At 31.1% G+C, this 25,945-nt stretch overlaps 1 protein-coding gene across 1 annotated transcript in view; it reads left to right on the top strand.

Annotated features, from left to right (window-relative positions):
• The window catches only part of LOC107450497 (Autophagy-related 7), a 44,310-nt gene extending 34,281 nt beyond the window's left edge, over positions 1 to 10,029 (top strand). The window contains exons 15-18 of the mRNA XM_016066305.4: positions 1,231 to 1,346; positions 2,827 to 2,992; positions 5,184 to 5,303; positions 9,779 to 10,029. Of these exons, the coding sequence (XP_015921791.1) occupies positions 1,231 to 1,346; positions 2,827 to 2,992; positions 5,184 to 5,303; positions 9,779 to 9,811 (435 nt within the window). The 3' untranslated portion in view covers positions 9,812 to 10,029. The remainder of the gene's footprint in view (positions 1 to 1,230; positions 1,347 to 2,826; positions 2,993 to 5,183; positions 5,304 to 9,778) is intronic.
• Positions 10,030 to 25,945: the final 15,916 nt, after the last annotated feature.

The following is a 25,945-nucleotide window of genomic DNA, read 5'->3' as shown; positions in this document are numbered from 1 at the left end:
AGGAAGCAATTATTTCTATAAATATAAATAAGTAAAATTAATGTATCGAAGTAAATATAATTTTACATTTTTAATATTATCTAAGCAGTTACTAAATTACATATCTGCCAACTTTTAATCCCTTCCATTATGATTTTCCCCAGTGATATTAAAATGGAATAAATATTTCAATTTTAAGCAAAAAAATACGTTGTATTTGAAAAAGTTTAAGCTGCCTACTATGATAGTAACACATATTAATATATATGCTTATTTTTTTTCAGAATAGTGGTGATAAAAATCATTTAAAAATTTAATTAATAAAAGGAAAAATAGTATATATTTGCTACCACTTTAAATACAGTAGAGCCTCGATTAACCGAGCTTCGATTAACCGAGGTTTCTGTTAACCGAGGCAAAAACGAAGTCTAAATTTTTTTTTCTCCTCTTCAAAATGAGCTTGGAAGAAATTATACACATATTAGTCCGTTGTCCGTGTTACAGGCACTTATTCCCCACAAAAGCACTCAACTTCCATGAAATATTACACCCTGAGAAGACAACATCCATGAATGCTTTGTTAACAGTGGTCATGTGACTTGTAAGTTTAATCATGTAAATTTTAAAAATACAATATTTTCTTGAGATTTGTGATATTTTTGAAAATGCGTCTTTCGATATTTAACTAAGTATAGTTAAAAAAAATTCCATTTTACTTTTCAAAATTTACTACTAGAGTTGATTTCCTTTTAAGTCTTTTTAACTGTGAAACATAAGTTCATATATGTTGATTTTTATCATTTAAAAAACGTTCTATTGTTTTTTACTTTAAAAGTAGTTAAATTCGCTAGCACGGAAGGTTTTTATACATGGTTCCTATTAACCGAGATTTCCGATATCCGAGGTACTAGCGGTCCCAATTAGCTCGGATAATCAAGGTCTTACTGTATAAAAATAAAATTTTACGCCAAATGCGTAAAAGTTGGCAGGTATGAAATTATCATTTGCAGAGCAAAGTGGGGACCCCGCTTCAATTTTCTGTTTCCTGTATTGACATGTTTTTTTTTTATGATTCTATTATTGACTATCGGTATGATGGATGACACATTCTTACTGACCCTCTTTTAATTAAGCTATATTTCTACACAGAAACCAAACTTTTTAAATTGTTAAAGTTTTCTTTTTTTTAAAAAAAAGAAAGCAATATGTTGTTTCACGTCATGCATGTTTCTAATGATTGACTTTTTGCAGAGTCTTCAAGACAGAACCTTGGATCAACAGTGTACTGTTACCAGACCGGGGGTCTCTTATTTGGCTGCTGCTTTGGCTGTCGAACTCATGGTTTCTGTTTTACAACATCCAAAAGGGTAAAATTTATTCTGAAAAAGCATTGTTGTTGTTGATTTGACGCAGTAGCGTGGGTGCCACTCTTCGTTCCCGGGGGACTGAAATCAGTCAGTGGGAAAATTAAGTGGATTGAGTACTGTCTCTTAATCCTATCAAATAATGAAACTGATTGACACAAATTCAGAAAAGGACATAATAAGAAAACAACTTTTAAAATAAGTCAAAATGGAAAAATTGTTAAAAGCAACTAAAACCAAATTTGTCTTATTTTAATAATTAAGAAAGTTTGAAACACAAGTCAGGTGAAAAACGAAGAATTTTAAAAATATATGCTGTTAGCAAAGCAGCACTTCATCAGGGAACACGCTATCGGCCAACGTACAGAAGCCTTTCTGTGGTCAGTGAAAAAACTAAAAACTGACTGTGTCCCGAGGCCCCATAATGGATAAACGAAATAAGAATAAGCAGTTAAGGCCCACATAAATAGGCCTATGCAGTGAAATGTAGGATTTTTTGTCCCTAAAGCATATAGATGGCAGCACTTTTTTAAAATTTTACTCTGAATGTTTTTCCTTTTTTTAAAAAAATCAAGGGGCCAGCAATTGATTTATTTCATAAAGTTTTTAAAGATTTGGCAATTCATATTTTATATTGATTTGGTTATTCTAACTTTAACTTTATATCTTATTTATTTTTCTTATAAGCGGGCATTTTATCATTAGATCTTACTCTATGTACGTTTGGATTGCGTATGTATTTCATTAATTTTTCATTACATTTACAATTTATTGCTAATATAGTGCATGGTGCGTAGCGTTTTTAAAAAGTGCTTAAAGGTGCTTATTTCCGATTTTCGTTTTTAAAAGCCATTAAAGGTGCTTTTTTCATTAGAATATTTTTAAAAAGTGCTTAATTTTCCCTTTTCGAAAATGAGATTTTTTTTCTTTACCATGTCGTTTGTCGCCACGTATTATGCAAAAGCATGCTTTTTACATTGTTCTATTCAATGTTTTCACAATTTGTTTCAACCAGAATTCAGTTCGACCTACCGTCGGTACTTAGCGTATGAAAGCACCAATCATTTTACATGTTTGATGAAATATTTGCGAGTACGCATGTGCGTCTACTGAGCTGAGTTCGATGAGATTATTGCCTTCTCATATGCAATTCTGCTGCATTTTGCAAGATATTCTCCATTTTAGGCTTTTTTTTTCCACCCTCTGAAATCGAACCCAAAGATGTCTCAATCTTTTTATGGTGGCTAATGTAATCAAGAAAAGAGTGCTTTGTCAAAAACTAGTTGTTTTATAATGATCCTGTAAAGTTTTTGAAAATAAGTTTGCATTTTGTTAATGCTTAAAAATATTTTTTGAGTGCTTAAAAAAGTACTTAAAAGGTGCTTATTTTTTATTGAAAGATTTGGCTACTGTTCATGTAGAATGGTGTTGTTAATGTAGAGATTATTTTGTTCATGCATGATGGTTGTTTCTGTATATGTAGGGGACATGTTGCTGCCAGCACCATTGATATCCCGAACACTTTTGATCCAGAGCTGTCGACTGACCTCGGATTGGTTCCGCATCAAATCCGAGGATACCTGGACAGATTTCAAAACACGTTGCTTACCAGTAAAGCATTTGACTGTTGTACAGCCTGTTCTAATAAGGTGATGTGTATTTATATAATTATCTACATTCATTCTCATACTATGGGTCGTAGTTTTCTTCCTTTACACTGAGACTAAAATTCTAAAAAAAATAATTTTTTAAATATATTTTTTAAACATTGTACTCTTTCTGTTTCGCATCCATCCTTTTTTTTTTTGTTTCTGCTCTAATAATGATGATCCTCCTTGTAGCAGAATAGTTTCGAGCAATTTGCGAAAAATTTCTCAAATGCTAACATCTTTCTGCAAGATATTTTTAATAATGACAAACACATATCAGGGTTCTGTTTAGAAGAAATTTGGGTCCGTTAACGAACCCTTCACAAAATAATATATCTTTTAATCGGACCCTTCACAAATTTGTTTATCTTCTTTATTGTTTTATTAATCGAATAAACCCTTCCCGGGGCGGGGGGAGTTTAAGACAAAGGGGAATAAAAAGTTATTATTTAGATTATATTCGTAGTATATTTATAGTTATTTATATATTATTCGTGCATAAATATTATTATATCTTATTAGCATTCAATGTAACTTCTGTTGAAAGATTGAATTTAAAGTGTTTTAACTGTTTATTTTTTTAATATAAATCATGAGTAGGGGATATAATTCATGAGAAGGGTAGTACCAGCTCTTAATGGAATAGATCAGCATTACCAACATTGAACAGAAGATTCATGTATTTGCTGTTTTTATTTTCATTTGTATAAAGTCAATCCTGGATCTCTATTTTGTTGATGAAACTACTGTTTGGGATATAATTATTTTCTTAATGTAAATTATTCATTATTGAAATTTTGCCCACCCGTTATTTAAACTAAAATTATTCAGAACCTGTTGGGCTATGCAATTGTTTAGCATAAGTTTTAGGTTTACTAAAATGTTGTGTTGAATATTGGCACGTATTCCCTAGCAAAATTAGCTGAGAATCTATAACTGGGTCCTGAGTAATAACTAAGAAATGAAAATTTGCCCTTCTCAAATATATGTATGCAATGGGAAGAAATAGGATCCATTTCAATAAACACTCCTACCCAACTTTTACTCAAGACTTTAAGGATTCATCGTGGGTTTAAAAATGTTTCACAGTAGTTAACAATTTAGCTCTTGTGTAACAATTGTCTAACAATGTAAACAGTTTAGCTCTTTAAAGACTAGGTGGCCCGAAGTGATCTAGACCACTTAACGGCCTTCTCGGGTCCATTGGGGCCACTGAAGGGTGCATGGGTAGTAGCGATTTGGATGGGATAAACTGCTTGACAGTGATGTATAGAAACTCATTAAAAGGAAAAAGGTGTGCAAATTTCACGCTTCATTTAGGAACATTTCCCCCTGTGGTAAACAAATGTGTTCGTTACTTTGAGAAAGTTGATTTTTTAACACATTTTTTAGATTAAATATTATTATCTTTGTATGATATAGGCATTTAAAAATCAGTTTTAAGAAAAAATAATCCCAAACTTAAAAAAATTAATAAAAAATAAATAAATATTTAATTATAAAGGAGATATGGAAAAAAAATATAAAAATCTTATTTACTTTATTCCCGCTTTTAAACATTTAACCAGAAAAACGTCTTAAAGGGGGGGGAATAAGTGATGTTCACAAGCCGATTGAATGCCAACAAGTTCAACTTTCAAGAAGAGCACGTCTTTGATTTATTAGTGACGTGGGGGAGACTTGCCTACTGTGAAGCAAATAAATGACCAAAGAGAACACCAGACAAAATGGGTGAGTTCATTTGCAATTGAATTAACGGTGGTAAATTTTCCTCTGCTTGGGTTGTTAAGGGAGAGAAAAATCATTCATTTCTGGGTTTCCTGATCTTGAGTACAGGGATTTTATTTTTATTTGCATAGTTAAATGTCATCAAAAAGAGAAATAACTGTATAGATATTTATTCTACTTTCTTTAATATTAATTTAATGAAACTCAACTTAAATTTAGATAACATAAAGTTTTTATGTATATGTAATTTTTTAAGGACCTTATATATGCAACGTGTATATTAGATGAAGCAAAATTTATATAGTAAAAATCTCTGTCTTATTGCTTTGAGGTCGCAGAAAAATTTGGATGTATGAAGGTGGTGTTCACTTTGTGAATTCAGCTACCAGATGATAATGAATTTGCTTTGCGGGCCATTTTTATTTTTCATGTACATACATGAATATTTCATTCGTTAATTTAGGTTATAGAGGAATACAATAAAGAAGGATTTAGCTTTCTTCTCAAAGTGTTGAATGATCCCTGTCACCTGGAAGAAATCACTGGATTAACTAAATTGATGACTACCATTAGCATGGATGAGGTAATTTTATCTAATTTTTCGCAGTCATTAAAATGTATGACTTAAATTTTAGAAAATCAAATTTAAACCAAATAATAGGATTTTTTTTTAATATATCGTGATTAGGACTGGGCGATATTAGAAATTATATATCGTGATATATCGTCAGTTTTGCATCGCGATATAGCGATGTATCGCGATATAGTATTTTTGAATTTCATTTACTTTAAGGCACAGAAAGTCAGATTTCTATCAAGACTTCATACGCATATTGATTTAAATCAATTTATAAATTTGAAAATATATATGTTTTGCTAAAGAAAGATATTAAATAAATTGACTAAGATGTACAAATCTTACTTAAAATATTTATTGAAAAAATGTGTGTAGATACAGAATGAAATATTTGCACTTCTTTATCGTTTATAAGGTATAAGCAGTCTTAATTTAAGTTAACCCCTAAAACACCCTTAATGAAAAAAAATATTGTTATTAAACAAAAGCTGATTTTAAAATTTCAAAATATATTTTAATTAAAATAAAAGTTAGATTGACTAAAAGCCGAAGTTTAAAATTAAAAATGTTCGAATTTTAAACTAAAAAGTAAACATAAGATTTGTAATAATTTCTTAAAATTTTCGTTCTCTGAAAGATTTCTCAGTTTAAAAATAAAAAGGGAATTTTATAAAGATATCTAGCTGAAATTATTGAAAGAAAATTTAAAAAATTAAAAAAAAAGTTTGTTAAGAAATTCATTATACACTTAAAACAAAGTGTTAAAAAAATTTTTTTTTTTTTAAAAAAAGAAACTTTTTTTAACAAATCAATATTTGCTTGTACTATTATGCGTAAATAATTACAGAATTATTAAGTTCGATCGTAATGTTCAAATTCTTAATGAAGAAGTAAACACAAGTTTTGTTATATTTTCTAAAAATGATCACGCAAATAACAAAAGATTTCTTAGTTTAAAAATAAAAAAATAAATAAAAGTGAAATTTATCAATATATTTACCTAACAGCATAGGAACAAAATTTAAAAAATAAGTTCGTTAAAAAATTATTTGTATGCTTAAAACAAAGAGCTAAATAAATTTTAAAAAAAAAATGCTTCTTAAACACTATTTTTATTATTATTTCATATAAATAATTAAATTAAATTAAATAATGACCGAATTATGAACGAAAAACAAAGTAAGGCAAAGTTTCTTAATTAAATTCTTAAAAATAAAAACAAAAGAATTGTGATATTCGGTAATATATTTAGCTAATTAACTAATAATATAAAACGAAAATTAAAAAAAAATAATGATTTTACTCTCTAATAAAACGAAGTAGTAATTGAAAAAAAAAAAAAAAGAAATGAATAAAATTCGCAAACTTTTCAAATTCTTTTGAACAAATAAAGTTTATTGACTTATGTCCAAAAAATAAGTTTTGTTTTAACTTTATTTCTAAAAATAAAAACAACTCAAGATTTATAAATTTAAAATCAGTAATAGAAGCCCATTAAATTATTAGAAGTTTTATCCGAAAGGTTTTTAATAAATTAAAAGAAAGTAAAAAAATAACCTAACAAATTTATTTACTTTGTAATTTAATTCCTTATGGGTGCCTTAAATTAGATTTCCGATAATTTTCACATTTAAAAATATAAAAAAAGTTTTGTCAGAAAATAAATAAAAAACTTACCTAATTAATGAAGAAACTTTTCTTTATAAATTCTTTTCAATAATAGATTGCGTTCAGAACAAGGTTACGACGGCGATCACGAAGTTAATCCCATTGAAAATAATCTACAAGAAACGATTTCAAATCGCGAAGGTGCGAAAACGAACATGTGATATAACGATATAAGGTCTCAAAAGTGATTCTGATTCTACCGCTCATCAGTCAAGGCCGTCTCAACATAACGAAACAATATCGTCTTCCACAGCGCGAGTTGGCATCGGAACGTAAGAGAAAGTCCTTGCGTGTATCGCTATATCGTTATATCGTCTTCTTCACTCGACGGCTTAAATCAGTTTTCAGATGCATCGCTTGGAATGAAAGTTGCTGTATCGGTTTGCCGATATAGGCGTTAAATCGATATGTCGCGATACATCGATTTATAGCCCAGTCCTAATCGTGATACTAAAAAAAATTGGATTTAAAAAAAGAAACGTTTCTTGTCTTGGAGAGGATATATTTTTGCTATCCTTACTAGCTGATGACTGTATTGTATAAGAAAAAAAAATTGAAAAGAAATTCTGATCAAAATGAAAGAGCTCTTTAACTGCTTTCTTTACCAATTTTTTTGGGGGAAAAAATCATATTTTTTTATTTCATTAATCAATACAAGAAACTAAAACAAAACATAATACACAAGCTCTAAGTTGACATTTTATATGTTTATGTGTACGTTATGTGTATGTTATCAGGGGTCTGTCAAGGCCGAATTTACTACCGTTTAGCGGTACCTTCACAAATTCAACTTTAGGAAAAACGGCAGTTTCACAAATTCAATTTTAGGAGAAACGGTAGTTTCACAAAATACTTTTTCTTAAAATTTTATTTTTGTATCCCTTAAGAAACCATAAGTCCATATTTTTGTGTTGATTTTTTAACATATTTTTTAATTTTTCACAAATGATATCTAAATTTTCACAAAATAGGTACCTCTCAGAAAACCCTAGACAGACCCCTGGTTATGTGTATGTTATGTTTATATGTTATGTGTATGTTATGTTTATCTGACAGCTACGAAACAAGGTGACCCCACGACAAGTGCTTGGAATATTTCTTCCCTAAGCCAAAGTACATAAGAGGTTTACTACCTGTCTGAGCTTCAATGCTTAGATTCAACGGGAGTAGCCAAAGTAAGCTCCCAAGAGAAGCCATGGGAATGATCCTGAAACAGCCCGACAAGGGCTACACAGACCATTTTTTGTAGTCTGTTAAGACTAAACCTGAAGGATATCATCCTAGTCCTAAACCACCAGACAATATCGCCATATGTGACAACAGGAGCGGCAATGGCTCGGAGGATTGAGCATTCGCCTTCCAATGAGGTGAACTCTGGCTGGTCGATACGAATTCCACATCTGGCTTGCACCGACCACGGTGCTGATGTGAAATATGCTTAGTGGTAGATGGATCATGGGTTAGAGTCCTGTTGCCGTCAGACTAACCGTGGGAGGTTCTCATGGTCTTCCTCCCCATGTAACACAAATGCGGGTTAGTTCCATCAAAAAGTCCTCCATGAAGGCCCTTGTCTTCTAGACTGGGTTCAAAATGATAAGGCTACATAATTTAACATCTGTAGTCGTAAACCCAAAAATTGGGTCGACTGTTCAACGACGATTATAAAATGGGACTTATAATCATTGCATCCAGTAAACTATTTTGGGGGATAATCCCCAGGTATCTCGCAACATTTCTGCAAAACCAGAATATTTTCTTGGCCCTGTGGGTACAATATCCTGGATGATAACCCCTAGAAACTTGACTTTCTCAGTGAGTTCCAACCTATAATCAAGGAAATACAAATTTTCTCTAGATTAAGACTCCTTTTCGTCGTGAAGGCAGCAAGACTAATCTTGGAAGGGTTAACAGATTCAGAGCACCATGTAGCTATTTCTAAAAGTGCACCAGTCATGATTTCAGTGACTGTTTTGCTATACATGCCTTTGACAACAATAGCAACATCAGCACAGGGTGATTTATGGGACTTAAAAGATTTTCCATGGGAGATCGCCATCTTCGGACAATTAAAACTAGTAAATTTAGACTAATATAGGCCACTCAAGAGTATAGGGATTGTGTGTTTATTTTTAATATATTATGTACAGGGAATTTTTTTTCTCCAGATTTGAGTGCCAACCCTTTATCAGTATGCATTTTATTTTCTAAACTGATGGATTGTCTTTGTACATTTTATATAATAAAATTTTAATGTGTATTAACTTTATTTTTAATGTCCTATTATGTACTTTTGAATTTATTACACTGACTAAAAATTGTGTAGCAACTACTTGAAAAACTGCAATTAAAAAAAAATTTCATCTCAAACCAATCGAAATCTTTAATAATAATAATCTATATCGATTAACGAAGTATCACAATCATTATTGATAACTATAATAATTAAATATGACTAAATCCTGATAATTATCGATAACAAAAAGGTAATATATCATGAATATTGTTATAATTATTGAATATGATATTGTGAGGGTTGATAAATTATAATTGGATTTCCGAAATGTAAACATAATATAATTGAGTTAAATTGGAAAAATAATACAATATATTGGTGAAATATCAATATTTTTTTATAGTACAATGTGATAATAAAATCAGTTATAGAGACCAATCTTCATGTGGGTTTAAAATCAGAAAAGTAGTCGCTTAAATAGTGGTCTATATCTTATAAATATCCTCAGAACGTTACCACATGAAAACAATTTATTGTTGATCTAAAAATATAAATTAAAAAACTGGAGTTTAATTTTTAGGTTCTGGAGCTCAGTGATGATGATTCTGCCTGATGATAGAAGTATAACTGATTTACACTACTATTCTGTGATTTTCAGTGAAGCACTCTTGGGATTTTCATTTCACTCTTTGCATATTTATTATTTTGGGCCCACTCACTTTGCAATATTCAATGTTCCTTTTTTTTTTTAAAGGCTATTTTTTATTTATTAAAAATATTGTACATTTTGGATGGTTTATTTATAATTTAATAAAATGATTCTAAGATATAGTTTTTATGTTCGTCTATTTAATTAAATTGAAGCGTTCATTTTTATACCCTTTCCAAAATGTGGGATTATACTACCGATATTTCATTTTTAAGAATATGAAGGTGTTTGGCAGTTCTGAATGAATATGTTACACAATTTGTTGGGTCCACAAAAGCAATTTAAGTTTTATAAGTTAACTAAAGTTAATCTTAAGTTTTAAGACATTATTTCTATGTACTTTTATATTGTGCTTTTTTTTTTAAATGTAGTTTACATTATTGTCAAACTTTAAATAAACTGATGATTTTCTTAAAAAACACAGAGAGAGAGAAAATTACTGTGCTCCCCTCAGAAAATTTTTTTGCATTACACTGAATGTGTTGATCTGCATTATTGTATAATAATATCTAATATATTTTATCTAATGCAAGTAATAAAAGAAATGATTTTCTAAGATTCCGACCGATTTGAAGCCGTCAAATCTTTATAGAATTTATTCCAATAGTAGCATCATAGTGGTTTTTTTGGAGGGAAAGTCTACTGTAGACCAAATACACTCAGACAAAACCTCGGAAAGACAAAAGAATACGGAATTGATTCTTACCACTTGTTTGTCGATTTTAAGGCAGCTTATGATTGTATCAACAGAAGTAAGCTATTTGAGGCCTATGTGTGAACTTGGAATCCCTCCCAAACATACCAATCTTGTCAAAATGACATTACGAAATGCAGAGTTAAACTCATGTCTGACGTATCAGAAGTATTCTATACCGAGAGAGGTCTCAGACAAGGAGACTGTCTTGCATTTTATTTAATATTGCCCTTGAAAAAGTTGTAAGAGATTCATGGATCAACACTAGAGGCACTATTCTGCAGAGATCTATACAACTACGCTGATGACATTGATATAGTTGGATGAACAATGCAGGATGTGGTGGAGACGTTTACTGCCCTTGAGAAAGCTGCCAAGGATATGGGTCTAGCAGTAAACGAAGAAAAAACAAAATTTATGGTAGTAAACTCTAGAGTACATCAGTCACTGAGAATTGGGGATTATACCTTTGAAGGAGTTATCCAGCTCAAGTATCTGGGTATGCTTGTTACCAACAGAATTGAGATAAGGGTTGAATTAATGAACAGACTTTGGTCTGAGGAACCAATTAAAATCGAAATTATTCTCCATTGGTACGAAAGTAAATCTATACAAAACCTTAATCAGACCAATTATTCTATACAGTAGCGAGACCTGGGCAAATAATAAAACAGAGGAAAATGGACTACTCATTTTTGAAAGAAAAATCCTCCGGTCAATTTTTGGAGCAATTAAGGGAAATAATATATGGAGAAGTTTATATAATCATGAGACATACAATAAATATAGATAACCTAATATTTTGAGGGTTATTAAGGCCCACAGGATCAGATGGCTGGGGCACATTTTTCGAAGTGAAGAGTTGAACCTAGTTAAAAAGCTTACTTTTTCAAGATGGTTGGACAGTGTTGAGAAGGACTTAAAATTTTGGGAATAAACAGGTGGAAAAATCTTGCTCAAAGCCTGGAGGCAGCTAATTGAGAAATCCTTGGCCTGCACTAGGCTGTAATGCTGACGAAGAAGAAAGCAAACTAATATTTTTACAACTATTTAATGTTTTATCCTTGTACGCTTTCTTGCAAAACGAACTAGTTTCTTTCCAATCTTTTTTTCTACAGTGCATTAATCTTATTACGGTAAATAAAATGTATAATGTAAATTTGCAATGCAATTTATAAATATGATATACAGTTAAATAAATATTTGCTTTTTAAGATTATAATAAAACGAAGAGTGTTTCTCTTATAACCATTTGTGCTTGCATCCTGAAATTTGGACAGTAAGCCAAAGACAATTTCAGCCCCCCCCCCAACCCCGATCCAAAAAAATTCTTGAAAAATTTAAATTAAATCGTTTTGAAGAGACATTTAAAAGATGGAATATTCTCATTGGTTTAGAGCCATTGATATAAATAAAAGACAGGCTTTAAAGATGTTTGCTTGCTCATTCACCAGAAAAGTATTTTATTGAAAGTAATTATTTTTGATTCCTTATATCAGATAAACAGGGTAGCGGGCAACTTCACTAGATTAGTAATATTAAATTACTGTTTTAATAATTTCTTATGTTTTTTTTTCTTCTTTCTAATGTTGAATTTTATGTTCATTCATATATAATTAATGCTTATAATTTTTTTTATAAAACTAAATAATTTTAAAATGAAGAGATTAATTAATTAAAAAAAATTATATACCGAAAAGCAAAATTATTGTTGAAATAGTACTTAATCGTACAGAAGAAAAGTAAACAATCAAATTATTGAAGTTACGGAGTGAGTCATCTTTTATTTAATGGTTACAGGAGACAATCATAAAATGCAGGAGTCTTGGCAGGATTGCTAGAACTCAATGCTTCAAGATTAATGAGAATAAATATGTTTGTGACAAAGGAATACATAACAAACATATATTATTTTATTTTTTAACCGTCATTGAAGAGCGAAACCAATTTTATGGGTTTACGACTACTGATGTTCAACTTCTTGTCATTTTGAACCCAATCCAGAAGACAAGGGAACTCCTGGATCAAGTAGTGGGAGAAATTTGCCTTTGTGGAGGACTTTATCAAGCATTTGAGTTACATGGAGAGGGGAACCTCCCACGGTTAGCCTGACGACAAAGGGACTAACCCGTGATCCGTCTACCACTGAGGATACTTCCCGTCAGCACTGTGGTCGGTGCAAGCTGGATGCGCAATGCGCGTCGACCAGTCATCGCTGAGATTTGAACCTGGGTTTACCTCATTGGAAGACGAACGCACCATCTCCTGAGCTGTCACGGCTTGACTTAAACAATTAACACTCATTGAATATTTTATCACTTTTTTATTTTATTTCTTCAACAAATACGGAGAAATTTGAGAATATATAGGTAAACAGGAGATAGTCGTAAAATACAGGAGTCTTCGTTAAAAAAACAGGAGACTTGGCAGGTATGAGTAAATATCTTTAAAACCAACCAACCATAAAAGCAGATCTAAGTTTCACATCAGCTAAACTTTTCACTAAGCCATTCTAAGTTAAGAATATCTTAACTTATTCACAAGCTGTGTTATGAAACTTCTGGTGTGCTTCATATTTTAACGGGGCGTATCTTAAAAACTGCTGTTTTAAAGGAAAGATTTCTCCAATTTAAGTAACATTATATAAGTAATATCAATAGCATTGCTTAATTCTTTCAATTAAAGTAATACAGATGTCTGAAAGTAAAAACAGACCCAAGCTTTATTTTAATTTTTTTAAAATTAAAAATGACTTAAGATTTATTGGTTTAAGAATAAGAATAAAAAAGTAACAAAATATTTTACATACATGCATTAAAGGGAAGAAAAACGAAAGTAAAAAATAAATGTTCACTCTAGTAAAACATTTTTTAAATTATTTGTTAAAAAAACAAAACCTGCTTTTAATACATTGTTAGACTTTCTTTTATTTATTTAAAGTAATAAAGTTGTATTTACAAATGGTCAAATTCTATACTTAATGTAAAAATAAATTTAAGTTTTTATTTATTTATTATTATTTTCTTTTTTTTGAAAAAAATCGACTAGAGATTTTTTTGTTTAAAAATGATTCTGACTATCTAACAAATTACGAAACAAACAAGTATTGAAAGAATTTTAAGAAATATATATATACTTTAAGTACTATTGTTAAATTATAAAAAAGCGTCAAAACGTTTCTTAACTTTTTATTTAATCAAAAAAAAAAAATACTTATTTAAACTAATAGCCAAAATTTTTTTAAAAAAAAAGCCAAATTTGTTTAATTTTTTTCAAAAATAAAAGCAAATTAAATAAATGCAGGCTTTGTTTTAATTTTTTTATAATTAAAAATGACTGAAGATTTATTGGTTTAAAAATAATCAAATTATTGTACTTACGTGCATTAAATAAATTCAAAAAAAACTTTTTATCACAAGTTAAATGCAAAATACCCCGATTGAATTTAATATCGCTTAAATGATAAATAATTTTAAAAAAAACAATAAAGAATCTTTTTTTTATTCATAATTTCTTTTCATCAGTTTATTGAATTCAGAACGAAAATATAAGATAACAGCGATTGCGCAACGATCGCTAAGTAATAGTGGGTCAACTAAAAGTAATTGACAAGAATCGTTAAATCCCGACAGATTTATTTTAAAATATTTCCAATTTTTATTTATGATCAGTGGATGGTCATAGGTTACAAGTATGGGAGTGCAAGTACCCAATTGAGATAACTTGGCATAATGCAAAGAAATTTAAGTATTACAAAGCGCGCAATGAACAGCTTGTTTGCTTAGAACTGTAAGCTAATTAACAGCACTGATGTTATTTTAAAAATAGTTGACTAAACTGAATCGTTACTTTAGGTAGATAGGTACTTTACTTACGTCGCACTAGAGATGCACAATGGGCAGACTGTCTGGGAAACATCTCTGAGGATGATCACAATTTTGATCCTCTGCAGAGGGCTCCCCTGCTTCGGTAGCTCGACGACCTGCACGCCAAGTCGAGCACTTTACGGTAGAACAGTTTAACGAGGACCCATACCGCACACCCTCGGTCCCTACGCAAGCTGATCAAATTGGTCACCCGCCCGTTTACTGACTGCAGTTAGTGATGCTTGACTTCGGTGTTCTACTGGGATCTTGACGATCCGTCCAGTGCGGGACTATAATTAACTTTTAAAAAAACATTTTGCTAAGCCAATGTGAAAATTCCAATTCTTAAATGTCTCTGAATTTAAAAATCCGAAATCGGGTTTCGTAATAAGTTTACAATTGTGCTCATTCAGCTTCTTGTTTTTATTCATATAATCTACCGCATACCTTTAATCCCGTAAAAGACACACACACACAAATTCTTTATTTTATTATGCGTATAGATTAATTTATTTTTTTGATTGAAACCAAAATTATGGTAGCAAACTTTATTGTAATAGTTTATAATCGGGGGTCCCCCCTCATATTTTTGGCGATTTCCAAATAAACGAATATATATATATATATATTAATAAACCAATCACATAAAGGAAAACAAAAGTTGCGGTAACTCTAAGGTGACGTCATTGAAAGCTAAGAGCGCAAAGTATATCATGATAACCAGAAATGGTATTTAAGCAAAACTGAACGAAAATTATAACCAAACTAAGGGGCTCCCGATTCTACACTATAGCCAACTTTTTATAAATCGACGCGCTGTGGCTGAGTGGTAATAAGTAAATACAAGAGAAGGTCAGTTATTTTATCCTTACCCCGCATTGGTGACCTTCGGACGTGATGTGAACACGCCTACCTTGGCAGAAACGCCCACTATGATTTGAACACGCCTACTTCGACGGATGGTTCACATTGAACAGTTGACTTGTGACTGCGATATTATCCACCTCCTCGCGCTGTTGCTTCTCAGCCTCGATCACACACAACGTATTCACTCGACTGCTAATGGCAACACAGGAGCGACCGTGAACTTAATACAGCACTCAAAAGTAATGGTGATATTAATACAGCTCTCCCGACTTCTCACAACACAGCAATGAATCAACTAGTGGTGTCCGTTCATCGAATTCTGTCACAGATATAATTCTAGCAGGGGAGTACTGTAGTGCCTCTACCACTACAAAAATATAATTCTAATTCACTAGTATATAAGACACGTTAACTCGATTCTATGATGGGGTACCTTTTCATTGTCGATTACTCACTCTCCGCATTGGTGACCCGGACGGGATATGTGCTCATTGACGAGTTTTCAGAGCAGCTAAATTAAATAGGCGTGTTACTGCCTGCAGAGTGTTTTGTTTCTACGAAACGTAAAGCTTCGCAAAATCAGTGATAAATATATCCCAAACGTATCGATGAAAGTTCTATTTTTTTCTGCTAAAAACAAATTGAACACGTTGGGTTTTGATGATGTGTCGGAAAAAAAAATGGAAATTCATTCCAAGAAGTTAGTTTGGAGCATGGTGTAGGCGGTAGTGTCGTTGTGTGCATCTGAATAAGATATTTATTGGTGCCATAATGAATCAACCTGTTCATTTGAATATTATATAGGATAGAATTTACAATTGGGTACTTCCACTCCAAATAGACAATCTATACCCACACGTGACCTATGACATCAGAACCAACTAATCTTAATCAACAAAATGGCATATTAAAGTTGAGTTAGGTTTCTCTCAGCATGATAAACAACGTTAAGTCAATTAAATACAGAAACGTATCACTTATCGAATTTGTTAAAGTCTTTCTTTCCTATTTGTTTATGTGTTTTATTGTAACACGTGACATGTTTTTGTTTTGTGTTAAAATCTATGCATAATATGTTCTATATGGCTGCCTGTCTTTGTGTAAATATATAGTGAAAGAATTGAAATCTTTGAGAAAGAATATAGGTTGTGTTACTAAAGAGAATGGGTACTTGACGGGCTTGGTTTACTCGAAATCGAATGAAGAGAACAGTTGCTAACGTAAACAAATGCAATGTTTCAATAGCGAATCAGGATCGAGATGTCCGCACTACGTCACTTGCAAGCATTATCAGCCCTGTGTTCTGCGATGGATGCGCATAAAATCAAACTTGGACATTTGTGGACTGTAATACTTTATTTTGATGGTAGCACTGCGGAGATGCAAATATCTAAGTGTATGTGCTCTTTGGTTGTTTTACATTAACTGACTCTTGGCTGAGAACAATGACGCCAAGAAGCCAACGGGCGTGGCAACAAACCCAAATGTTGGGTTGATCATCAGTCCTCTGATAATCCACTGCAAATGATTTAAATTGAGATGGCATGTCATCGACTCATCCTCGGGCACGCTTCTCAGACCATCGCCAATAGCCCATTGCGCAGCTCAAATGTGACGTGAATAAAATACTACATCCGACACTTTATATAATTTTTTTTTTTTTTTTACATGTGGGGCGTTGGTAAGCGTATCGTCGTTTAGAATAATTAGAAAGTTCTCAATTCCGTGAACTTTCTCAAGGTATTTGATGATTGAACATTATAGACAAGGAAAACGGACATTTCGATGTAAAATTAATGTATTAATTTATAAGACATTAATAGTAAAACAAACCATAATAAGTGATTAAGTACATATAATACAGAAATGGAAGGTTTTATTATCATGAATTGGAAATAAAAGAACATTTTAATATTAAAGGTAACTAGTTGGAAAAAATTGAGCAAATATATATATTTTTTATTTCAAAGTATATAATTTAAATTGCTCATGGAAAACTAAAGTGAAAGGAAAACAAGTGCTCTAGGGCTTCTGACATTTTCTTCAGAAGGAAGCCTATCATTTTTCTTTTTGTTTAGAATGAAAACAAAAGTGCTTATATGGTGATCGTAGTTATTTAAAATGGTTCTCATGTTTAATTCTGCTTTGAATAAAAAAAAAATTAATTTTCTTCACAAAGATTACAATGAGAGGATAAAATAGTACTAAGCAATAAGTAAACCCATTACTATTTTCTTCTTTTGGGAGGGGGAAACAATTTAAGACATTCCTAACAGCGTTTTATATCTCTCGTTTTGTGGAAAGTTTAGATTTTATATCATTTTATTTGCAAGTTGTATAACAATTTGTAAATGTTTATGCAGAGCAGTAATATAACATAAACAAAACATAATAAAAATATACATTGAAAAACCATCCCTATTATTTATATTTCTGCAAAACCCTATTCTCTTTTTTCATATAATATATATATATTTTACAATTGGGTACTTCCACTCCAAATAGACAATCTATACCCACACGTGACCTATGACATCAGAACCAACTAATCTTAATCAACAAAATGGCATATTAAAGTTGAGTTAGGTTTCTCTCAGCATGATAAACAACGNATAGTTCGTTCACCAGAAGTTGAGACTTGGCTCCACCTCCTGGGACGCAGAGTTCATTTCAGCGCGGGAGTTAGAAGAGAAACATCTCCGTTGTTGAAATTGAGACAACCCTTAATTTGCGCCAAACACAAAAAGTGAATTATTTTTCAGTCATTACTTTGCTTTATCATCTGCTATTATACCTTTTGTTACACTAGCTAATTAAATATAGTTTAAATTTAAAAACTGTTGTTCTCCCAGCGAAATGGCTCATAAAGGACAAACTATTCACTCAAAAGAAAGAAATATCATAAGAAATGGTGCAAAATATAATCAAATTTATGAAATATTTATTGTTAAAAAAATGCACATAAAGTTTGCGAAATAAATATTTTTGCCAAACGATCGCCAAATAGCAACATTGTTCAAGTTTGCTCACAACCTACTCCCAAAAATAGCGAAATAGTATCGTCGCATACCACGTGATGAAGGCGGAGCCAAGTGCCAACTCCTGGTGAACGAGCTATACTTGCCACTCGATAAAAAGTGAAGTGATTTTAAGCCTAACCATGTGATTGGATACCTGTAAGTGACGTCATGAGTGTGTACCGAATTTGATTGGCTTGATGGGAATAGGTATTAGTTCTTGGATAACGTCACTTACCGGTATTCAATTGACATGACAGTATGCAACTCCATAGCACCATTTATGCTTAAAATGACTACAGCCATTTTAGAAAGGATCCAACATAAATTTAAATTCTGATTTCTATAAAAATGCGAAATTATTCATAGTAAATGCTTAACGTTTAACTAATTATTCAGCAGCATTAAAATTGTTGGCTAAGATAACCTAACAAAATGAATCGAAATAAACACTTAACTCATTTATTTAACACTACTTAAAACAACTTAGAAAAATGAATACAAAGAAATACTTAGCTTATAACTAATTATTCAACGCTACTTAAATTATTACATAAGACAACATGACAAAATTAATTATCATAGATGACTATAGTGTTGCCGATTTAGATAGAAAAATACCCGAGTTTTCGGTGCTACGTTAGAGAAAAAATTAAATAGATGATTTGTTTTATTTGTTTCTTTTTTCTTCCTTTTCCGGTGTAGCTTTACGTTATTAGATTCAGAGAAACACGTTTTTTGTAGTTCATCCAATCAAGAATAAAATGAATTAACTGTATTTAACACAATTGGGTATAATATAGCCTACGTCACAGGTTGTGTTGTTCCTACTAAATTTAACCCATGAACGGCATTTTCTGCGAGCCTAACTTCAAGCCACAAATAAACAAACGAAGTGTTCGATCGTTTAAATAGCTGCTCGCCAGATTTTATTGCATTATAAAGAAAAGTTATTGAAACTAAATACAACTAAATGAACAACAACAACTAAAACAAATAACAACAACTACTAATAACAATAACTAAATAAACAACAACTAAATTCCATTCGTTTAGCATTGCGTCATATGTTGTTCCTACTAAATCGAAGTAGTTGTGTTTTTTTCATATTATACCCAATTTGTCATAAATCATTATACCTTGACGACGAAAGCACGTGAGAGTTAAAATTTAGCTATTTATTATTATCCGTTTCCACAGAATCTATGCACCCATGCCCAGTAGTGCCGATTACCAAAATTAGTTAAGCATCGTTGGCCTAAAGCGAATTTTCTACATTTCTAATAACCGAATGAGTAAGATTTTTTTTCTTCATGCATTTTTTTTTTAACACATAGCTTATTTTTTGAAGTTATACTTCTTATGCTAAATACATTTTCCAGGGCGATACGATGAGACAACCACAAGCACTTCCACTGGTTCAAGAGGTCCAGGAGGGAAAAATTCACAATATTACCGTTATTACAGAGCACGGAAACTAGGGGAGCAGGAAAAAGAGTCGTTGAATAGAACTAGTGATCCTTCTACGACTGCTGATTCTTCTACAATTAACGTCACAGGTTACGAAGTTTAACTTCTTCCGCGCGGAGGGATTCCATGCACTATTTTTTTTATTTCAATTAGAACCTTTTACGTAGAAGAATTAAGCATCATTTCGAAAAGAAATTAGCATCCATAATACTATGGAGATTTTTTAAGCTAAATGAATTCGCGTCATTTCATCATTAATTTTTCTTATTGGTACATGCAGCTTATTTTTTTTAAATCTCAATTAGTATCTATCTATTAACACTATTAATCGTGCATTATCTGTAATAGTGATTTCTTACGTTTCTCTGAAACGAATGAGTTCAAATAATTGCTTACAATTGAACTTGCTTTTCAGTACATATTTTTAATTTCCTTCAATTTTGAACTATTTAGTTTTACTTGAACGCGTTTTAAAAGCGTCTCTATACTAAATAGCCACGTGTTTTCAGATAACTTAGTAAAAACTAATTAGATGACGTAGTTTCGCTAATGATACGACCAGGGCCGGATTAACCTATAGGCACACTAGGCACCTGCCTAGGGCCTACGAAAAACTTGGGAGAAAAGAATTTGTTGACAAAAATAATTTATCTTTAAAAACAACAAGTGTATTTTGCACAAAATTATGAAGATACAAATAAAAATATAATATTTTTCGGNTAATATCTCATTGTGAATAATTCTTAAGGTTTGCCATGTTTTGTATTTTATCCTTTATTTGGCTACATTTGAATAAAAAGTCGCCAAAAATATGTTTAATTTTTTTTTTTTTTTTAAGTTAGCGTAATTAGAAAATATTCTAATGATTATAATATTAATATGATAATGCTGAAGTTTAAAGGCTGAAAGAAAGAACTCGGTACATGTGAAATACTGCAAAAGATATGATGCAATAATATGATGGCGCGTTTTTTCAATCTGTGGCGTAAAAAAATATCGGAAGCAGTAACCCGGAAGTCTTCCGAGAGCAATTTAGCCACTAGCGCCACCACCCTTAGCTTTACACCATCACCCATCCATATGCACTCATGGACGAAAAAAATGAGTTCACCAAGAAGAAGTCGTCAAAGTGAAACGAAATTTAACATACGTTAATGACTACTTTGATATAAGTAAATGATTAGAAAATTAAAGATTATCGTTTTTCTTTGATTTTCGTCACTTTGACGACTTAATAATGCTACGACTTGCTAAATAATGATGTTTAATATGTATGCACTCATGAACAAAAAAATGAGTTCACCAAGAAGAAGTCGTCAAAGTGAAACGAAATTTAACATACGTTAATGACTACTTTGATAAAAGTAAATGATTAGAAAATTAAAGATTATCGTTTTTCTTTGATTTTCGTCACTTTGACGACTTAATAATGCTACGACTTGCTAAATAATGATGTTTAATATGTATGCACTCATGAACAAAAAAATGAGTTCACCAAGAAGAAGTCGTCAAAGTGACGAAAATCAAAGAAAAACGATAATCTTTAATTTTCTAATCATTTACTTTTATCAAAGTAGTCATTAACGTATGTTAAATTTCGTTTCACTTTGACGACTTCTTCTTGGTGAACTCATTTTTTTGTTCATGAGTGCATGCATATTAAACATCATTATTTAGCATCCAAAAGAACAATCGCGTCTTTAACTACCTCAGCAAATATTAATTTCTTCAAAAAAATGCAAAGAATTTTTTCTTCATCCTTTTTTTTTTTTTTTTTTTTTTTTTTTTTTTTTTTTTTTTNTTTTTTTTTTTTTTCTTTTTTTTTTTTTGAGAATTATCCATAGATTAATCTGAACACCCTATTTTTATTTTTGAAAGAAAAATATGCTTTTAGAGAACATACATATATATTAAATTACAGAAATTTGTAGGAAGTCTTTATGTATTCAAAAAATTTAGCTGACGTCTCGAAAAATGTTCGATTTTTCCCCCTACCGCGAATAAGAAAGTGCTCTCCCCCCCTTTTTTTTAATAATATTTTTAGTGCTAGGATTGAAAATATTTTTACAAATTTATGAGCATTTATTATAATAACTATTTCATGCTCTCGGGAGTTCTTTTCTCGATCGAAAAGTTTTTCTTGTTGAGTTCACTATATAAACTCTAACAATCCTATTTTAATTTTTCTTGTGTTCGTTCGGTTTATTCGATTAAATGATGACAATGTTTCACATTAAGGCTAAGAAACTTTTCGTTATCATTCCTCTTAAATGCATCAATGCGTTCACAATAACTGATACCATTCTTCTATTCATTTAATTATATTCTATTAATTGCTTAATATATCATTTATATATATATATATATATATATATACAGGTTGATTAAATCCACTGTTTTTAAATATTTATATCAGAAAAAAGGTTATTCAGTAAATTCGTGTAACAGGACATAACTATTTCCTTTGGGAGTAACCGGCTTTAGATCAAAGTTTTTTCGACAGATGGCGCAGCAGGAATGATACGAAGAAATATACATAGTGAACCTTCAAGGAACCGAAATTTCGATTCACAATTACCGCTACTTCACTCTATCTGTTCCGCAAACAATTTTAATGAATGGTTCCAAAATCCCCCCCCCCTTTTATTAGTACATTATTCAAATAAATGACCCATGAAATACAAAAATGACTGAAAAATAATACGTAGTCACAAAAATGTGTTCACTTATATTTTTTATGACTCTTTGACTTGCGCACAAAAACAAATTAGAAATTTTCAGCTGATGAGTAACATCAGATATGGAAAAACTTTTTCCGACTCTCCGATAATTTTTCCTGAATTTCTGTTATTCCGCTTTTTTTAGCCTGTCTAACCAGTCATTCGAGCACATAAAAGTAGTCTAACAATAATCACTTAGCAAATTCATCGGCTTTGACTCGAACCATTTACCCAGATACTGGGAAGATTGCTGTTTTTTGGAATGATGGACACATTCAATTATTTTGCAACCAAAAAAAAAAAAAAAAAGCATTGCCTGTTGCAACATTCCGTGCTACAGATGGTTTAAAAATCTTCATGTGTATTTATTTTGAGGTAGAAATTTCAAAATTATTACAAAAAAATGAAGAAAATCAGTCGAAGACAGAAGAAAGTTCATACTATCCCTCTCTTTTTTTGGTTCACTATATCCACAATAAATAACATTATACTTGCTTAGCAAGGCGGCACGGGAGCGAACATTTCGTTCACTATATCGAAAAGTTCACTATAAACAGTGTTCACTATAGCGGGATTTGACTGTGTTACTTTTTCATATGAAGTGTTTATAGTTTAAGTTGAAAATGTTTCTGACAGGTGCCGCTGCCATACCTGCCAACTCTGCAGGATTTTCCGGACGATTTTATTTATATATTTAATGTGGTAGAATGTTTTCAGAAGGTTCTTGTTTATAGTTATAAAGTTATAAGACTATATGTTTCATTTATGTACATTATACAGTTTATTTATGTTCATTTATATTCGTATTTTACTCACTTTATCTTTTGATTTATTCTTCATGGCATAAAGTATTACCCTATCCTTTCTCTAAAAACGAGACCATTTCTGTTATCATAATTATTTAAAGAATTTCTTTCTTATAATTGTAAACATAAAAGTTCAATTTCTGAGGTCACAAGCTAGAAATAATTTTTTTATTGTATTTTTAAAACGGAAAGTACAGCCATTTTTTTCCCCTTCTCATTTATAGCTGTAAGTCGCTTACAATGAAATAGCTCTATTAAAAAAATAACAGTAAAAAAAGAATAGTTTTTGTGATATGGGGGGAAAAAACATTGTGTTTTAAAGATCAAAAGAGCACCTAAACAAATCGTTGTCAGTAAAAGGTCATTTGTTTAACGACGCCTCCTCAAAACTTATGATTTTTCTAGAGTCATTTCAAACTAGAAAATAGTTTCTTCCTATTTCTAGAGAATGCCCTATTGCATACGTTTATCGTGTTTTTGAAAGCAGTAAAAGAAAAAAAATCGCCCTATCACCTCAAGTTCTGGGTTCTAGGCTATTTTCTGCTGGGCTCTTTTCTTCAGTATTTGTCTTCGCGGGAAATATATTACTTTGGGTCTCTTTCTTTATTTGTCTCTAAAAGTGTACTCTTTTATTCTGACTGAATAATCTTGGCTTTTATAAATGATTTTAGACTTTGCTATTTAAATATTTCCGGATTATGCATAAATATATTTTTTTCTTACTCAATATTTGAAATTGAGAGGGAGATTATTTTACTATTTCTAAGTGTTTACCACTCTCTATATTATGATATAACTCAAGATAGATTACTTTATTTGTTTTAAAAAGAAGTGAAGATTGTGATAAAAGTCGACATGTTGAGCACTGAAAAATAAACTCGTCAGTTACAGCCGTTTTTTTTTCGTTTTTTTCTTCCGAAATTCCAATTTGTTCGAAAGTTATTGGAATTTTAAATACCTATTTTTTCCGATTTTTGTTACATTTTTTTAAACTTCTATTTTATAAACTTGTTGATATCAAAAGTACCAAAATAGATAGGAATCAGATGTTGCAGAATAAATTTTTTTTTTTTTTAAGGACAAAAAGAGAGAGCGGCAAAAAAAGTTATTTGAGCAAGTATTGTCAGAAAAAATGACAAGTGGTGAGTTTCCAATACCAGAATTTCCTTTTACTTAATAATAATTGTGTTCTTAGAAATACTGTGGTTCATCATACTTTTGTTGCTGCCACGGTATTTGAGTAAACTTTTTAAAAGGGAAATTTTTTTTTCTTGAGGATTAGAAATTTATCACTAGCTATTTCTTTCTTTTTTATTTCGTTGATTTCAGCTTTAGAATTAAAAATTACTTAAACATATTACTAATTTTTTATATTGGATAATGCACAGCACCGTCACTCATATATATGTTGGGATCTTCCATGTAATTCCACTGTATATATACACATAATATGATATATATAATATAAAATAATATATATAACATAATATCTATATAATTTAATATAATGTAAGTAGTATATACCTTATATTTTGTATCAAATTATTATCTATTACTAAAATTATCTAAGTATCATTGGCATCAATTATAATGCGATTTTTCTAACGCTGTTCTCAAAGGAGCTAAACTCTCCACCCACACGATATAACGGGATACCTGTTAGTGACGCAGTGTCGGTATCTCGAGCCTGATTGGTTGTTAAAACGTGGCTTCTATTTGGGATAGCAATCGTTCTTTCAATTCTATTTCGAGTTATCTTACCTCACGCATCAATTTTCAAGTGATACATTCTATAATCCTTCACAAAGATTCTTTCACCATGATTTCAATTCTTTCACCGTGTATTTCTTACTTAACACGAAGGCATGCAGAACATAAACAAACTAATTATGCATCGAAATTGCCAGGTACACAAAACAAGAATATATCACGTGTTGCAATAAAATGCGTAAGTAAATAATAAATCTCAGAAAGAATTATATTTCAAAAAATGTGAGATAATGCACTGTATTTAATTAACTTCACGTTAATTAAATTTCTAACTCATGTGGAAAAACTTTGATATGCCACTTTGTTTATTGATGATCAGTTGGCGCTGACGTCGTAGGTCACATGTGTGATATTTGATATTCTTCTCGAAGTGCAAGTACCCAATTGAAACTTTTGAAAGAATTTTAGGATTTGGGGCAAAAATTGCCCCCTTCACCTATTGTCAGGATTAAGCATAAATGAAATGGAGAGTTATAACTCGCTAATATAAGAATATCAGTCATAAGAGTTATGTTGGTATAATAAAGTTGGAGACACGCGGACGAACACTTCATTTTACTATTTACTTGATGAATACTCGTTCATTGTACGTAACAACAAAAAATAAATACTTTATGAATCAGCACTGAATAACACTACAAAATCGGTCACAAAACTGAAAGGCAAACACCAACACAATTAAGATAAAACCACCGATCATCCAGATGAAAAGTTCTTTTATTTCAATCCCCGCGCACCTCCCAAGCCTTGAATATCGAAATAAGGAATAAAAATCGGAAAGTTCCGTCGCAAATAATTAGGTATAGTTCGTTCACCAGAAGTTGAGAC

Source organism: Parasteatoda tepidariorum, chromosome 4, assembly GCF_043381705.1.
Source record: "Parasteatoda tepidariorum isolate YZ-2023 chromosome 4, CAS_Ptep_4.0, whole genome shotgun sequence".
Classification (NCBI taxonomy): Eukaryota; Metazoa; Arthropoda; class Arachnida; order Araneae; family Theridiidae; genus Parasteatoda; species Parasteatoda tepidariorum.
The sequence above is the reverse complement of the archived record's forward strand: the minus strand, read 5'-3'. Positions and strand labels throughout refer to the sequence as shown.